Here is a 19,317-nt window from a genome sequence, read left to right on the forward strand (position 1 = left end):
TTTTTACTCTCCGTGTAATTGTTGTGCACGCGTAAAACGCAACACATGCTGACTTAACAATAAAATAACGGTAACTGGTAGCAACACTTCATCGTATGTGCACTTTAATTGACACATTGATTTTCGTTCCACACATTGCAAAAGTGTTAGCAATACTGCACATGCAACTAAATTGCGTAATGATAAAAATTAAACTGAAAGTTGCTAAAATTATATGTGCATCCATGAAGGAGAATTATTTTGACTGGGAATGGGTATTTCTGGTTACAACCATGCACAGTATGTCATTACTGTGATATGACATCCGGTAAATGATACGGTAAAGCGCTATAGTATCGTAAAGGGCATTATGTCTTCTTGAATACTTCTTGCTTGCGTTCGCAGTGTCGCAATTTCTTCGGCGTTTCGCAAGTCAACGGCATTGAAAAGCCCATCCAAGCGGCAATATCCTATATTATTTTGTCCTTGGCAAACAGTGGAAACAAAACATCGAAGGTTGGCAATTCCTGGCCATCGAGCGGTGCAGTCGCCATCATCAAAACACGGCTGTTTGAAAAAGCAGTTAATCAATGATAAACTCTGTGCTAGTTGTACAAAAATACCGGTGCAACTTCGAGCCTCAAAGTTATGATCAGTGAATAAGTCCACAGAATATGTATATATCCTCGATCTATACCGAATTTGACAATTTTAAACGCTAAAACCTTATCAGAATAAATTTACGTGATAAATGCATACATTTGTATTGTCATCGTATTAACCTGTCGTAAATATTCTGTACAGACACAGCGGTATTCGTTGATGGCACCATAGACGTTTCCTCTTTTGTATGGAACTCTCACAAGCTGACAAGTCGTTCCCGCATCAAGGCAGTCATCGGTAACAACACAAGTTTGGGAGTAAGTTCCTATGATTTACATGAAACCGTTATCACGTTCGCAAACACCAGAGTTTTGCTGGACTATCAATAAATACAATAATATAGTAAATAAGTATAATATTTACCTATGGTTCTGCTAAGCCGTGGCACAGACTCCATGTGCCTCGGCTTCGGTTAAGCGACTTGAGTTGCAAAGGTTGCAAAAGATCCAGCAGTATTAGCAGCATGCAGTTAAACTGCGTAATTAAAAAATTAGAAGTTCCGGAATTTCTAGCTTAAATTCATAGCGTTTGTATTTATATTTCTTGCATGCTCTTGAAATCAGGAAATCGGTTGAATAATTATGCATTACCAAGTTCTCTGTTATATATAATACGGAGTCAATATTAACTATGTGATCAATATGAAGATCGGTCATGCCGCTAAATGCCTATCACCGGCTCGGTAACGCGCAAAAACATTATTATACTTTTTCACTTAATCACCCACCTCGCAACAACAGCAAAACGATGCAAAATGAAAGACTTAAGAAATAGCCTCCAATACACGTCGAACGAAACATTCTGCGATATATAGCCACAGTGCACTCAATATTTGTTGAAAAGCGTTGTTCCTTGAAATTGTGAAAAGTTTTATTGTACTCTAAATAATCAATCAATTTGGAACCGTGCAAAATTCAGATAATTCACACATCTCAAAATCAACTATCTACTGATACCTTCAAACTTATAGCACTACAGATGCATGTGCGGAAATTTCAAGAGGAAGTGCGTTTTGGTTATGGTTCGCAGATACTGGAAAGACCTAAGACATCGGATTTTTCGGCCAATATAAGTATTGTACCTACCTTAGCTGCCTGCATGAGCATGTTCGTTAGCCGCTCTCATGACAGCAAATATCGCTTGATAGTAAAAATAATATCGGAGAATAATTTAAGCTCCATATTATTCTGCAAGCGGCACGAAGTTGGATGCTCGATCTTTGATATTATTTTTTGAGTTGCGGTGAACATTTATTAGCCCAGCCATCAAGATTCAGATCCGGTACGCGATCAGCTTTCGCAAAACTTCTGTTTCGCTCATCATAAACCGTTTAGTTCTTGATTTACATCTCAGTGTTGATTTGTAAAATTTCTGCAAAAATTCCATGTTTTTGTGCTTTATATTCTGCACGTGCTCCTGCATTATATTTATGTATCTCGTTTCGGCATATCTTGTCACAACTTACATGTGTCTCTCATGATTTGTATATAGCCGCTTGTGTTTCGTACATCAATATTGGAGGTCCCTAGTTACGTTTTTCTTTATCGAGTTAGTAATTCCATTTCACATAATATATTTGCTTTGTACTATCACCATATTGGCTTGCCCTGTTCTTTCAATTCCCGGCATATTGCCGGGTGCACAAAGCTTCTTCATTTTGCATTCTGGCTACCATTCTAGAACGTACGGCCATCATATCAACTCCTGTTATTTGTAGGTCATGGCGTAATCTCGTCCGCGGCATATCTTGTCGACAATTATTACGTCGTGTCTCTCATGATTTGTATATAGCCGCTTGTGTTTCGTACATCAATTTTTGGAGGTCCCTATTTACGTTTTCTTTATCGAGGATTAGTAATAATTTCCATTTGCATAATATATTTGCTTTTATTTGTGACTATCACCATATTGGCGGTTGCCCTGTTCTTTCAGCCCGGCATATTGCCGGGTGCACAAAACGCCTAACTTCATTTGCTTGAGCATGTTCGTTAGCCGCTCTCATGACAGCAAATATCGCTTGATAGTAAAAGGAATTATCGGAGATAATGAATGTTAATTCTGGCGAGCGGCATGATTTTGTCTCGCCTTTGACATTAATGTGCTGTCGCGGTTGAGATTTATTGCTGGCCATCTGGGTGGTCAGATGGTATTCCTTGAGATTGCTCTGGTTTCATGCTGCCTTTAGCAGCTTTACATCTCAGTGTTCATTTGCAAAGATTTTTGATGTAGTTCACGTCGAACGCGATTTTGCGATTTTTCGCGTTCAAACTTCCATGCTGTTCTGCTGTACTCACGTATAGATAGTTACAGACAGATAAGTTCTTGATTTCACCAAGTGGTTGATTTGTAAAAATTTCTGGAAGAAATTCCATGTTGCTGTGCTTTAGCGTATTTGCTACTGCCATATGCTCCTGCATTATGTTATGGCGTATCTATCCGCGGCATATCTTGTCGACAATTATTACGTCGTGTCTCTCATGATTTGTATATAGCCGCTTGTGTTTCGTACATCAATTTTAGGTCCCTATTTACGTTTTCTTTATCGAGGATTAGTAATAATTTCCATTTGCATAATATATTTGCTTTTTTATTTGTGACTATCACCATATTGGTTTTGCCCTGTTCTTTCAGCCCGGCATAGGTTGTGCACAAACGCCTAACTTCATTTGCTTGCATTCTGGCTACCATTCTAGAACGTGGACGGCCATCTATGTCAACATTTGTTATTTCCATTAGGTCATTTATATAATACGAGCTATGTGCTCTGATCTATTTACATAGATTTTTATTTGTACATAGATATTAGTATTATATATTAAATTATTTTATATTGTATACATGTTGTACTTACATATTTGTGATATGCATTACAACATAAATTTTATTATTGGTTATTATTATTATAAATATTATTATTATATATCATCATTAATATTGTATTTGTCATTTATTATATGTTGATTATATGTATATATTATTGTATTGTGTTTGATTTTATATTATGTTTTATTTTTGTTATATTGTTATAATATATAATACAGTATTATAATATTGTGTTAACTGTACTACATTATGATGTATTATTACGTTTTATTACTGCATTGTATTCTATCGTATTGTATGCATACTATATCTTATACATATTTGATATTTGTGTACAAAATTTTTTACCTTATTTTTATATATATTATTTTATGTATTATTATTATTATTATTGTTATTTTATCATTATTTGTTGTTATTGGTAATATTAAAGTTATTATTATTTTACCTTTCTTATTTTTATTTAAAACACTATTGTTATTATGTCCTGTGGCTGTGGTCATGATCGTTATTGTTATAATTGCTGTATTATCTTCCCGTTTTACTATTGTTTGTTGTTATAATTTTTATTCGTCCTGTTATTGTTATCCCCATTGTTATCCGAATTATTTTTATCTTCGTTACCCTGTTATTTATTTCTCTATTTGTCATCCCTGATATTTGTTATCCGTGTGATAATTATTGCGATTCTTATTCTTTCTCCCTGTTATTTCTATTCCTGTTGTTTGTTGCATCCGGTTCTTATTGTTTGTATATCCTTATTTCTGTTATCCTTACATCCCTGCTCTTGTTGTTACTTTAGAGCGTCCTGTTTAAGTTCTCTTCATTGAAGTTTCAGTAAACGGTGTCTCTATAATTCGAAATCGGAGTAAATTTGTGACTACCACCACATGGGCGATTGCCCTGTTCTTTCAGTCTGGAATATTGCTGGATTCATTTGTTCACACTCTTTACTCTTGCAGTCTTATATGTGTTATTCATTGTCATTTATTGTTACTGCTGTTATTTATTGTATTCTCATTTCCACTGTTGCTATAATCGTATTTTATTATCCCTGTTTTCGTTTTCCTGTTATTTATTATATCTCTGTTCATATTCAATATTATTCTTTTTCTTTACTTTACGCCTCTCTTGAATTAATTTCACTGGTGCCATTAACGGTGTGTTCCGTAATATATCTGTCTTGTATTTATCGTTGAATACTTATTACCAATATTTTCTGGTGGCCTTTGGTTAGTATTTCCAGATTTTACCGTGAAATGCGTTAACCAGCATCACATTTCCGTGTCTACGCAGAAAACGTTTCGGCGGCATATTCGGCGGCACCGCAGTTCTTATCTGTTTAATTTTATTTCATTGTGTCTCATTGTGTTTCAATGATTTTGTCGTTTGGTTCCGCTTGATGCCTCAATCAAGCCTCATAATCGCTTAATGCTTATATCCGTTGGTCACATGTGTTTAGTGGAAACCCGCATCATGATTCCTTTGTTGTCGTTTCGGTTCCCTTTGATGGCTTCTAATTCGGGTGTACAATATGCATTGCCTTCTGCTTGCATCTCAGTTCCCTTCATTCCTCAGTGATGACCATACTGTTCAGTTACGTAACTTGCCGCCTGATGACAGTCATAAAGTTCTCCTAATCGCTTTATACAGTGATTCCTAATTCTAAAATTGACCAGTTCTCTCATCATTAAACAGTTTTGTTCTTTAATCCTGCTGATCGATCTGGACATTTGTTGGATATCAAGTGCGTTCTCGTCTTGTTCGCGAGATATTATTTGCGTCCCATAATTCTGCTTATACAGTCCATCACCATGTATTGAGCCTATTGGCTATTCACGTCGAACGTCGAACTATTACAGTATATATTATATTATAGTATATATTATATTTCCACTTTTCACTTGCGACTGCCAGCGTGTCAGCGGCTGCTCTGTTCTTTCAGTCCGGCAACTTGCCGGGTGCGTAAAATTCTGATTTCAGTTGTTTGCGTTCTGACTACTTTGCATCTTTGCTCAGCTAATTTTGTGTTGTATTGCTTCCGTGGGATTTTCACATCAAACATGACTTTTGATCGTTTTACGTTATCATCCCAGAGACTTAACCGTATCCGATTCGTTTTGGTGTTCTCAAATTTCTTTTTGATCCTACTGTATCTAACGCCTCGGATTAGCTGATTCGCAATGGGACGAGATGGAAAGCAGTGGATATGCCGATCACCAAACCGGATCTCGCACGCCAACGTTATTCCCATTTAGTTCTTCGAATTTTACCTTCAGACATGTAATCCAGGATCACATTTCTGTGTCCATGCCGAAATATATTCCGGGGCACTGAGTCGCTTTCTGCAGTTCCTACATTTTCCACGTTGTGTTCCGTGGTTCATTAATGAAGCTGAAGTGTTTAATTTATCGTCCGTTAATACCGGTATGGGAACAAATATTCCCATGTTGCACTTACAGAAATCAGCGATTGGTTCCCGTTGAATTCTTTGTTGGCCTATATCCCTGGATATCATCTGTGTTTTACTGAAACCCGCATTGCGGTTTCTTCATTGTCACACAGCGTATCTGAATCCATTGTGTCTGAATTTGCGTTATCGCTCATTGATAAGTCATGACGATAAGTTTCGTCATTTTACGGTTTTGCGATCATCAAGTTTCCCGTATAATCCTACTTTCCAAAACTGACCAATTCTCTTATGGTTGTGCAGTATATTTTAATCCTGCTGATTCGTCACTTGTACAGTTTCTGTACTTATTTATTCTATATTCCTGTTATTGTGTGTCAATTGACATTTGGCGCTGATGCACATTTCTCTGCTTTATAATCGGTCACCGTGATTTCGGAATTATTTTAAGCGCAGTTTGCGTCGTCTGTTACCAGCATTGCCTTCCTTTCTACAGTTTCCGTATCAGTGCTGCAGCTGCCACGTTGGTCATTGATTGGATATTCTTATGTTCCTGTTTGGGGGTTTGTTTGGGGCGTTTGTGCTTGTTGTTAGATCATTGTGTTTTTCGTTGTTGATTCATTGTATTCATTGTGTATATCATTGTTTTCCCATTAAAATACCCGGCAAACCCCGTCGTCGATCGGTTACAGCACACGCGAGCAACAGAATTAAAAGGAATTATCGGAGATAATGAATGTTAATTCTGGCGAGCGGCATGATTTTGTCTCGCCTTTGACATTAATGTGCTGTCGCGGTTGAGATTTATTGCTGGCCATCTGGGTGGTCAGATGGTATTCCTTGAGATTGCTCTGGTTTCATGCTGCCTTTAGCAGCTTTACATCTCAGTGTTCATTTGCAAAGATTTTGATGTAGTTCACGTCGAACGCGATTTTCCCACCCACCCTATCCCTTTTTTCCTGGGAAGGGCTGTGGAAGGGGTGTTTGCTTGTTATTGGTTCATTGTGTTTTCTTTCATCGTGTTCAATATTCCCCATGGGGGGCGTTTGTGCTTGTTGTTAGATCATTGTGTTTTTCGTTGTTGATTCATTGTATTCATTGTGTATATCATTGTTTTCCCATTAAAATACCCGGCAAACCCCGTCGTCGATCGGTTACAGCACACGCGAGCAACAGAATTAAACAATAATTTTTGGTTTCAATAACCATACACTTTACAGCTCCATAATTATTTTGACAAAAAATCACCTTTTCACAGAAGTCTGATTCCAGCAGTCGATCGAATTTTTATATCCATTTTTAGAGTAACGGTGCAACAATTACTATTAGCCCAGAAAACAAATCACAGAAATATCAGAAAATCCGGCAGCTACAGTCAGATCCAGCCGTTATCGCAAAATCGTTTTAGTTTCGCTCATCATAAATCGTAGAACAATTAGTGTGCATGCTTTTTGCTTCTGCTCTTTTTCCCTGAATTAGAAGATGCGGAAGCTGATTTTCCTCGGTTAACAAATGGCTTTCCGAATAAAAATCTTCGGAGCATGTCGAACGTAGCACGGGGCTGATCATAAGGTAACATGTGTCCACCTGAAAAGCGAAAGAAAGCAATAAAAAATGTAACATTCAAGAAACAGTTTTTTCTTGAAATAACTGCACAGACTAACAGCTTCCAGTACAGACACATTATATCAAAATTACTGTAAGAACCGTTTTAATAATAATTTTTTCACGATGAAATGATTTTCAAGGTTTTACGCAAATAAATTTTCGAACTGCACAGATAACCTAAATATTCATTGATGTTAAGATTTTCTACAGGTCAGTGGTCAACCGGCCTTACCATTTCGTACTGCCACTTGGAAGAATTTATTCACTTGTCTGACGTAACCCGCGACTTCCTTGTCGGTATCGTCGACTTTCCAAATAATTTTCTTAGCGGTTTTATACGCATCTGCTCCTGACCAATCCATCTGATTAATATAGTTTTCGGTCAATGGCAGGCCGCAAATTATATCCAGTTGACCGTTATAAATCAGCACTTTATAATTGTCCGCCAGTGTTTCCAGTTTTGTCCTAACCGATTGCGGGATATCTTCCAGCAGAAAATCCTCTACTAGACTTCCATTGGCAAATGTCTGATTGCCGACATTGATGGCCTGGCGCACATCGCACTGCTCGAGATATTTATTGTAGTAGCCAAAGTCCGGGGGAGCGGTTGTGCGCAAAATATTGAAATAATACTCAGAATGGGTGGCATTGTAAAAGTAGGTGGGGTAGCTGATCTTGTCGCCATTGAGCAGGCTATCGAAAATCAGGAATGCGTCGTGGAAACGGTAATCGGAAACAGCAATGCGAAATGCATCTTCCTGTGTATGAAAATAGTCCCGCTGCAGTTCGTCGATCATGCCGAACTGATACAGCATATCGCCGTAATGAAACATATTAGCGGGATCGACAAGACCATTTCCAATAGCGATGCCTTAAACAAAGTACATAAAAAATAAAATTATCTTTAAGTTTGCCTAATATTATCTTTACACTTCGAAGCAGAAGTACTCGCACAACAGATAAGTGAATATGTTGTACAGACTGCGGAATCCATTTTGCAACCTGCTGTACTTATATTACTTATATTATGTTAGAATAACCTAATAATTCTGTATGCTACAGATAATGTACTTATAATTTAGCAGTAATCCCACTGAATAGTTTCAGACGTAAGAAACCAAGAAACGGGAATCTTGTTTCTGTGTAAACTTGTCATCAGGATCATTAATCTTATTGTTAGGAGTTAAGGGCTTACCGGCTAGAGGCAGTTGAAGAGTGGCGTTCCAGTTCGATACGTGGATGCGGTAGGCTAAGGAAGGAACATACTTGCCGGCATACGATTCTCCCGTTATGTACAGTTCTCCCGTTTGAAATTGCGGAAACATGGTATAGAACTGCAACAGTGCTTCATAGAGATTCATGCTAACTTGCTTCTGATTTCTGGAATAGCCATCTGTCGTGTTGGTGAAGCTGAATCCGGTTCCCACTGGATTATCGATATACAGCATGTTGGCCAATTTTGTCCAACGATACGGTCTTGGCAGAGGAATAATTGAGTTCTGCAACTGCAGGTCGAACAAAATTAAAAATTTTCCTTATGATGAATTTACGATATATCGCATTTCAAAAAAGCATGTTCTATTTATTATATGTATATCGTGGCTGCGTGGTTACACACTGTAAAGCGCACTGCACGCCTGCTTGAATTTATATTTTGGTAACTAACACTTAAACCCGATGTTAACTTTAAGTATTGTCATAACAATTTTTTTGCTCACATAAAATGGGCCGTGTTCCACAAACAGACCGAACATCGATGTGGCTCCTGGACCTCCCTGCAGCCAAACGACAACCGGCGCAAGTTCCGGTTCGGCGATTTCCGCGGGGAAAAACCAGAAGAACATGTTTCCGTTATCAGTTTCATTGACCGTCAGAAATCCACTATGACTGACTGCGGGAACGAAAGGCAGATGGACCGTGCTAAGTTGTCGAGCCCTTTTGATGTCACCGGCTTTGATATACGGCGTTAAAATTAACGGTTCGCCCAAGTGATCACATTTATTGAAGGCAGATTTGAAATTTTCCGGACGCCAAGGTTTTCCATTTATCTCGGACGAAGAGGAACCAAAAATGGTTACCACTAGTGTCAGGAAATTATATATTAAAGCAGCGTACATTACATCCATATTTCTGCTTTTTAATATATTAAAATTCACTTAAGAAATGAACTGCACGCTTCCATTTATGTATAACATATTTTACTAAAACATCCGCGCCGCTAACGACCGCTATTAGTAAAGGGCGACTGCGACTTAATTAAGTCTGAGAGCCAGTCAAAATTTATTTACGGAAGTTCATTACCCACATGACCTGAAAACGAAGTCAAAGGGTTATCTAAATCAGTTGCAAAAGCGTTATCCGTTTATACATAAACTTATCACAACTACCAAAGGTAGTAATGCCGAATCAGTTGTCGGAGATTACAGTATTGTATACATTATGTATTACGCACGGGGTAATTCGCAACCCGTTGCGAAAGTTCTTTGTCACAATGGTACAAATTAATTTTAACCTTGCCAGTTTATTTTAATTTTTATGGTAACATTTTGTGGATTAACTATTAAGCGCAAAATAAACTGGGCAAACTAAGCAAAAATAAATTAATTACAAGTCCAGCACGGATGAGTATTAGCTTACGATTATTCACAAATTAATTGTAGTGATAGCAATTGTTCACTAAAAAAACTACACCATGGGGTTTAGTCAGTTTAATACTTGACTTCGGTTAAATGCTGTTCTGTTTCCCCAAAAAATTCTACACAAAATTCTGTTTCCACTTAACAATTTAAAACAAATTTATGCGGATCTCGGAAAATTTGTATGCTTGATTTTTCGAATAACTTTTAATCAATCGATTTCGCTACTTTAAAGTGCCACAGAATCTTGTACTGTGACAGATCTTTGGCCGTAAGACCACTGCCAACTTGATTTTGCTAGACCTAATGGTCACTCAAAACTTGTATACTATCATAGACGCGATAAAAATTTCTCATTCAATCAAAAGCAATAAGACCGAAGAAGAATAAATACAGTATCTGCACAATACATCTAGTAGAAATACTTGCAAAATAAGCTTGACCCCCATGCAGGTGACAATTAATGCAGCCCCAAATAATTACAGTGCATCTCACATGGAAATGCATATATATATGTATATGCAAGTATATACTTTTCTTTCTCGTATTTACACGCTTTATTAAACATATTTGCAATGGTAGCATATAAGCAATCGCGAAGGGTGAAAAAAACATTTTACTGGGGGAAACATTTTTTATATACCTGACTGACTGAATTAACTGACTTTAACTGACTTTTTTTTATCTGACTGAATTTTGTACGATATACGATTTTGTAAATACGAGTGCCTACAATCGCTGTATATCGCTAAACTTAACAATAATCTGTACATATAAAGAAAGCATTTTTGCTTGAACTTAAACTGTAAGAAACCCAGTCAGTTCAACTTTTTGAACTATATAAATAATGTACTTAATATAACCTTCCACATTGTAAGTTGACTGAAACCGATAACATACAATGCATCAGTCTTTATTATAGCAATTTCTGCTGAATTAACCAAAGTTTGGGTTGTTTCTTCACAAAGCAAAAATTTTTCCAAGTTGCTGATGCAATAGCTCTATGTGTACCATATCAATAAAGTCGGCTAGCGCCTGCTGTCAGCATTACTTTGAAACTTTTATGTAAAGATGGAATAATATTTCCATATGCACACAACTTATCACGTCCTGAATACGGATTACATGAAGAAATGTTCGTGTCAGATAAATAAATGAATTATAGCCAACCAGAATGCGTTTCCTTCGTGTATACAACCATATGCAAATACAGACAATTATTGGAACATGTGTTGTATTTATCTTGCACTGTATTTAAGAGAGTGCAATGAAAGCAATGTGTAACAAAATTGAACTGCGTTAAAATAACTGTCAACCTCTTTGCGTGCTTGCCAATTTGAGTAAAGAAAAATAAACTGATCATCATCCACAGGGCACACACTCTTTACAGTGGATTGTTAACATCATCACCATCCATCTCGGAAATATGTTTCTTCGTGTTAACTATGGTTTTGCAGTCAGTAAAATAAATAAGCAATGGCCCACGAACGCAAACATAGTTGGCATGAAAGGCTAAACCAGCAATATTGCTCTTATGCACCGTCCTGGCAGTACAAGTATTTACACTACTAGTCCAAGTTGCGCATTTGCTTAACAAGTTATAGCGTAAAGAGATTAGAAAGTGCGGCCACGCTTCCAACATGCATTTACAAAGACAAAATATATATATATATATATATATATATATATATATACAGTATATATATATATATATATATATATACAAAATATATATATATACAAAGAATATAACAACGCCGAAAGCAGTAGCAATATGCCGGGTCCTTTTCGACGCAGTTGCACTACGACGCTGCATGCTACCGATTTATTTTATCGATTTGCATTTACATGTGGACTCCATGCTGCATTGATTTTGCAGTTACAAAATTAAAAAAATTATATCATTAAAAAAATTATATAGAATTAAATTTTTTTAGCTGCTAACTACATTATAATTTAAACTGTAAGGTTAATACTACAGTATACTGTGTTTATACGTTATCACATAAATTACAAAATGTAGAACATGCATTTATTAGATGACAGTGAGAATTTTATGTGGGGACTAGGGAGAGCTTGGACAGTGTGGAATAAAAACCGCAAAGTATGTTTTTGTGACATCCTTTAAGCAGTTAGTCACTATTATACAAAATATGTTTGTAGCACTATAAGGTTGCAGTGGAATCAGTTCGAAGAAAACTTTGACAAGCTTGAATTCTTTACATTTATTCAGTTTGATACTTGCAAAACATAAATGGAATCATAAGGCTGATGTTGCTGATATCGACGGCAAATGTTTATATAACCTGGCATCTTAAATAATAATATGCGTACAGTCTTTATGCATATAAACGAACCGGGTAGTTAAATATAGTGTTAATAAAGCAAACAGGCGGTTCGAAACAATAAAATTCTTATACAAATAAATTCAATGTATTTATTTCGTATGTATTGCAGTGGTACCTAATGATTCTAAATGGTTTTTACGATCGCCCGGCAGCAGTAGCGGTGAGGCGGCTAATGCTACTAAATGGTATTGATAAGACGATAACAAACAAACCATATTATTTATGGCGAAACACTACATTAATACTTCTGTTGAATAATCATGGTATAAAATTCACTACCGAGTACCGAGCTAGCACTGGCAAGAAAACTTTATCCTGCGTAAGCGTCAGCTAAGAAATTTGTACCAAGCGCAATACCCCAGGATCTTAACTCTGCAGCAGTAATTTTTTATACGTATATATTGTACGTGCATACTCATTGTGTGACTTGATTACAAACGCAATTAACAACTACTACTACTGTACATCAGTAAGCATACATATTATATATACATCGCTCCATATGTGGGCTGACATAACTATACAGATTAACGCGATTATTAATGACTTTTTAAAGTTTAGTCCAATGCGCTGCTGACTTTCATATTTTGCAATGTTTGCAAATAAAGGAGAAAAAACATCACTTACGCTGCCAGCGAAGTACACAGAAGCACAGATCGCTTGGAGCATCTGCCATTAATTTACTCTTGTTTTTAAGGGAATCTATCGTGCTTTAAGTACCAATTCGATAGCGTTGTATAAAATCTAGCTAGCACGAGACATCCCACAGTTATATCACTTTATAAAAAATCTAAAACTGGAAATTAAAAACGTAAAAAAAAGTTGTACTGAAAGTGTGCCTGTTTTTCTGTGTGCTCCGTTATTATTATAGTATCCCCTTTATATGTAATTAAGCGAATTTGTAACTAATGCTACTCTTGCGCTTTTACTAGACGTACAGTACATAAAATGGCGAAGATTTTGCAAAATTTATACCAAACGGAAATTATGAAGCTAACAACAAAGGGTTAAACAAAGGCAAGGACTTACGTTATCATTAAATATGAAATTCAATGTGAGCGAAATAAAACAACCTTTATTTGCCCAATGGAGCTGGTTGCATACCAGATGACAAATACACTAGTCACACACGGGTGATGTTTAGGCTGTTAAAACACAATGTTGTTGGTTGGAATTTGCGGTAAGGCGGAGTTTGATCAATAGCTGAACGCTTTGATCCACATTGACATTTATAACAACCATAACGTTTCGTTGGCATTGCGCAGTTGAAATTTTTTGCTAGACTAAGAGTATTCAGGAGAAAAAATGTACGGCCGCTTAGGAGATTCGCGTTATCCTTTATTTCCCAATATTAATCCTTTCCTGTATCCATCACAATTTGCCGGTATTGCTCCGGGATTTCCATTTGGATCGTATCCGTTCCCACTGTTTCCTCCGCTTCCATTTGGGCAGCAGTGTGGAACTATTTTGGATTCTTCGCCTAAACCGGTCAAACATCAAAAACCTCCGTATGCGTTTAATACGGAATTTAAGTTACGCTTTGGCATTTACTGATTTCGGTTTTCCATCACACACAGGTACAGCTATATAGCTTTAATCGCCATGGCCATCCGCGCCGCTCCGGATCAGAAAGTGACTTTAAGTGGAATTTACAAATTTATAATGGACAAATTTCCTTATTATCATGAAAACAAACAAGGCTGGCAGGTAATTCGTGAACATACATTAGATGGCATGCATATACGTAAGCACGGTGTATAGGGTACAGTATGATATATGACATAAGTACAGCATGAAATATTAATACGTATTACCAAGATGTGGTTTATCTGCACATACAATGGTTTTTGGCAGAACTCGATTCGACACAACCTTAGTCTGAATGACTGCTTTATAAAAGTTCCTCGAGAAAAAGGTAAACCGGGAAAAGGAAACTACTGGACTTTGGACCCGAACTGCGAAGAAATGTTTGAGAACGGCAATTTTCGTCGGCGAAAACGAAAATCGAAGATAACCACGAAGCAGCTGCCCAATAGTATGCCACTGCGCAGTGCAACGGCCGATTCATCCCGTGACAGCAGTCCCGTATCAGAACAGCCAACAGAAGAGCATTCAGTAAAGGTGCAAGCGCAGTCAACAAAGGCCGATGGACTGCCCGGTTCAGTGCTACCATTCGGTATCGATAAATTGATTGCAAGGACAGATATTCCCGATCTCCACAACGACCAGCACACGTGGACACGAATCAATACTTCCTCACGTCATGCACAAAGGTCATCCAGCTCCGACACTGCGGAAGATGAACTGGAACGGTTGGTGACCTTTCCAAGTATTAGAAAAAGTGGCGCATTATTGCATCGAAAGAGCGTTCTTAAAGCTTAGATATGGCGAATTTATAGCGTTATCGATCGAAACTTTATTTAGTATTAATGTATCACCAAATATTTCATTTTTGGCTGAACTATAGTACTTGAGGCAGCAATTTAATTGCTATACTTGTATACCACGTTATATATTTCTGCTAATTATCGTCGTTTGAGCATCTTTGATAAAGCCGCTCATACTGCAAGACAGCATTAACTAGTAATATTGGTGACCTCACAACAGCAGCAGGATTAAGCACTTGAGAAGGGGAATTTGCTTGCACTCTTGGATAGCACATAATGGCCAGGTACTTGTTAATCTGGAATAGAATGCAGTTATCACTCAATGGGCAAGTTTTAATCTTATTTTTTTAAAAACAAGAGCGTCTTTGTTGCATTTTTATAATTTTATATTAAGGTCGCAAATACGGTATGCGTACTTCCATAGTAAAAGTCAACATGCCACTCTGCGTATAGTATTAAAAATGAAAATTGTTTGTTTATTGCTTGTTTCAAGTGTTAAGTGATCATCGCAAAATGCAAAAGAAAATTACCCAGTGACCTAAATATAATTAAAATATAATAAATGATTTGTAACGCGCGTAAAACTTAACTTTCTGTTATAGGATTGTTGGTACAGCTATACAGATATTAATTATATTCAGTACTACTGTAGTAACTGTACTTAACTACTATATACTCAAACTGATAACGTACAGTTATAAGGCGAAATAGTTGCTTTCTAAAAGATCTGTGAAGTATTTAATATTAAATGCATGCACATGCATATTTCATGCATTTCATTATACATATATTTGGGCATGCACCTTATTTGTGATATATATTACCTAAATTTATAGTTAGTAATGCAGCTACGCCCCTAACGTAATGTCGTCCATGTGGCCATATTGAATACAGTACGAGAACCATCCATGATATGGAAATGGAAATACGAAGTCATCGACAAATGGTAACACCTGCTAGCATGAGACCATGCTTCCCTTTACCAAAAATATTTATCTTTCTTGTGTGGAGGAGCAATATGAAAAGATCAACATTTGAGTAATAATTCGAACCACTTATGCAAACAGTATCTAGGCGTCACCAATCGTCTGGCAAATTTAAGAAAGTTTCACTTGAGATTTGCTGGGATTGTTAATCCAACGTTACCAGTTCTATACGCACTTTTAAAACAAAGTGAAGTAAAGAAAAACGCAGTTGTTTTTACTGCGCTGTAAGCTTGCGGCTGTAAACGGCGGTAGTTTGTCATTTATGTGCAATCATTGATTTTGAGGCCTTCTCCACCTGGACTGGGAAGTGGGAACTTTACCATATCCCTTTACTTTTCATCTCTTTTACTTTACTTGCCACTTCACGTGTAATGTACTCGCACCATGTATAGTAGAACATGAAGGTAATTTCACCGACAGGGAATTACCGATGCGCAGTAATATTGATAATTGCCGGCAAGAAGGATCCCACCACTGCAAGCTGTGTGCGGAAACAGAATTTCTATCTTTACGGCGTGTTCATGGCGCGGTTTTGCATGGTGCAGTACCTACAAATATTGTATATATACCGTACTTGCACATAAAACTATTTCTCCAGTACTTTGTGTTGTATATTTAATAAACATCGCGAGAAGATCTGTAGAAGTAACCCAGGCGGTCTGCTAAAACATTGTGTATATCTTTATTGGGCAAAAGCCATCAATATAACAAAAAGTGCATACGCAGAATACTACGCAAAATGATGCTAAAACATTTGAACAGAAAAACTACAAAATAGAGCAAAAAGCTTCAAATGCCACCAAATTTAGTATAGAAGTATCTCGAAACTGCCTATCATTAGAAAGGGGTTTAAAAAAGGGTGGTGCCGCGGTTTAGAAAAGCTCTGCATCGCAAACAAGCTAACCTTTCATTGTTCATGTGGTCGAGGTTCCTTCGAAACCTACCTCTCTTCACCAAAAATTTTATAATAAGTTCGAAAACAATCACTTATTAAGCATCAATCGAAAGGGGTAGCCTAATCACAGAGAAAATTTGATCCAAATTTGCTCCCATCAGTGCTGTCCACGTGATCGATGTCGCATTCTCTCGTTGGATTTCGATGCTTTCCGCTGACGAAGATATTCCGTGACTCGTTTTTCGCCGGTTTCCTATCGTATCTTCTGTAATCTACCACTTGCCAATGTAAAACACGCACCATTATGACCCAAACAGCGCCTGGTGCCGGAAGTGTTCAACGTCGACAGCAAGATTCGTGCAGTACACACTGTACAGAACATAGAATTCCGATGGCCTTTACTATTTAAAGATCATGAGTGTCAGCATGTAAGTAAAAGGAAGCGCATGAAAATACATGTGAAAATAATTATAAGCTACACAGTTGCTTCCAAATAAGAAAGTAAATGCAGTTAACCCCAGATTTGGTGGTTAATGTTAGATGTACTCTGTAGATGACACATCGGAGGCAAAGCCTTTCTTGCGTCATAAGAGTATGATAGAGCTCTTACAAATGTAGTAGCTTACAAGCCAACAAGAAATAGTAGCTGGTGGCGGGAATTTTTCAGAACACAAATCTAAAATGACATACAAAAACAAGCGTGTCGTTTTGACAGGTGACATGCTCAAGCAAATTTATACAGATACTACAGTATTTGTATTAAAAGTTGCCTAATTGTAGCGCTCATGATCATGGTCGCCTTTATGGTGGGGGATATGCGTATGTGGCCTCGCGCCAGCTTGCAGCAACGGTCCCGATAACGTACTGTTTCATAAAAACGGAAGACCTTAACTTCTCCATCTCCTGAACTTTTATAAACTCTGCGTTCCAAAACCGAACAATCTCCAAAAACGCTTAAAGTACTTCCTCTAAACCTTTTCCTACTCTAAGTAGCTCACCATAGTCTCTCGCAGATGCAAAAATTCGTAATATCGCGCAGTACCCATGCAATATAACGCTTTGTTGTGGGGAAAAAAACCATAACATGCAGCCAGCTTCTTCAAACGCGACAAAACTTTTTGCTCAGTTGTTAGCGATTATTGTCTAATACAGTATAATGCCTACCAGCAAAACGATACACTCGATCTGGACAACTGAGAAAAATAATCCTAGAAAATCTGCGAAAAAATGATATGCCGGCATACACGCCTTTGTTCGAACTTCGGAACTGCAGTGGACTACTTCGGCACATAATTACAGATTTATTTGTACATGTATACAAATTAAAGTACCGTTTTCGCACTTGGAAATAAAATAACCCAGACCAGGAGCGGCAAAGCAGAAGGGAGGACGGTGAAATATACTCGTATATCCAAACCAAAAAAACTTAATCAGCGTTTCGGCGACGTTTTTGATTTTCTTGTACGGTACATACCTGCGGCAAACCACTACTTTATCGAAAATTCACGCTGAGAGTTTTATTACATAATTATAGTAATTATTACTATGTCAAGCTTATTACTATGTCATGTCAAGCCGGTTTTATCTTCGATCTGTAACAGGAATTAGGGGGTGAAAAAATGCGAAATCTTTGGGACGGTACGTAGAAGATCTCCGAAAGCCAGACAATATTTAATGAGCATTCCCTCATTAAATATTGATTGTAAATTGTGCATTGTGGACATGAGCAATTTCAAATATGATAGAACTGTAATTTATTTTTTAAGTTGAACGGCAAAATTTTAGGACGAGCTGCATCTAGAGTAAACATACGTGGAGGTTAATCGCTATATAAGTTCGGGAAAGCGCTTGATGAAAGTCGATAGGGAAACATATCCCGAAATAATTTCGATCCCTTCCTTTACCAGTACTGAAGTACCTCGGAAACACTGTGTAATTTGCTGTTCCACTGCTTTCTGGTAAACTTACTCCTCAACATGATCAGATTAGGAAGGATCGATATCAGCTCATTGATTATAATATGGCGGCATTCCCGCCAGAAGCAAACGTGATGTCCCTTTTGCAATCGGTTGTCTGATTTCCGGGATTTTCACACAACTTTCATCTTCAAAGTTTTTCAATGCCATCTTTAACGACAACCAGGCTCACCGAACCAATATTTATGGTAATTAGGTATTTCATTTGTTATAGGGAAAGCTCAACACTGTCCTCTCGGGATCTAGCCTCTATTTTTATGGGCTACTCGTACTCTTGTCTACCCGGAAAACAAACTTCTTAATAAAACCTATTTTCGAGCTTAATTTTGCAACCACCGCAAAGTATAAAATAATCCTTGGTGTGATGCACCACTTTTTATCTGATTCGCACTTCTAAAGTGGTGCCGCGAGATTTTATTTCGTATCCGATGCCTTATGCACGGTTGAGTTTTTGAAATTGATGGCCCACGGCCACGAGACAAAATGTGCTGCGAAAAAAGGGGACGAGAGCCTGTACATGTGGGTGGTGAAAGACTTTAGTGGCAAAACGCAGTTTCCGGAGTATTCCGCTTTTATAATTATTAGTCTGATTTCCAGGATTTTTTA

At 37.4% G+C, this 19,317-nt stretch overlaps 2 protein-coding genes and 1 long non-coding RNA gene across 4 annotated transcripts; 2 read left to right on the forward strand and 1 right to left on the reverse strand.

Moving 5' to 3' along the window:
* The first annotated feature begins 142 nt into the window (after positions 1-142).
* Positions 143-8,988, forward strand: LOC129585830 (uncharacterized). 2 transcript variants are annotated; one of them, XR_008690068.1, is made up of 4 exons: positions 143-307; positions 385-561; positions 784-899; positions 8,664-8,988. It is a non-coding gene; the product is annotated as an uncharacterized LOC129585830 (long non-coding RNA). The 2 variants fall into 2 exon arrangements; XR_008690069.1 differs by having other exon boundaries at positions 385-495.
* LOC129585829 (probable serine carboxypeptidase CPVL) lies at positions 7,148-9,767 on the reverse strand. Its single transcript, XM_055478711.1, has 4 exons — positions 9,202-9,767; positions 8,679-8,988; positions 7,716-8,354; positions 7,148-7,462 (listed from the first exon to the last, which is right to left on the reverse strand). Exons 1-4 carry the CDS (start codon positions 9,607-9,609, stop codon positions 7,311-7,313), a joined length of 1,509 nt encoding a protein of 502 aa, XP_055334686.1. The 5' UTR covers positions 9,610-9,767; the 3' UTR covers positions 7,148-7,310.
* Positions 9,768-13,699: 3,932 nt separating this feature from the next.
* LOC129585902 (forkhead box protein L1-like) lies at positions 13,700-15,061 on the forward strand. The gene is made up of 3 exons (XM_055478806.1): positions 13,700-13,975; positions 14,045-14,174; positions 14,322-15,061. The coding sequence occupies exons 1-3, from the start codon at positions 13,773-13,775 to the stop codon at positions 14,847-14,849; spliced, it is 861 nt and encodes a 286-aa protein (XP_055334781.1). The 5' UTR covers positions 13,700-13,772; the 3' UTR covers positions 14,850-15,061.
* The last annotated feature ends 4,256 nt before the right edge of the window (positions 15,062-19,317 follow it).

The sequence above is a fragment of the Paramacrobiotus metropolitanus genome, unplaced genomic scaffold, assembly GCF_019649055.1.
Source record: "Paramacrobiotus metropolitanus isolate TYO unplaced genomic scaffold, Prichtersi_v1.0 Parri_scaffold0000018, whole genome shotgun sequence".
Lineage (NCBI taxonomy): Eukaryota > Metazoa > Tardigrada > Eutardigrada > Parachela > Macrobiotidae > Paramacrobiotus > Paramacrobiotus metropolitanus.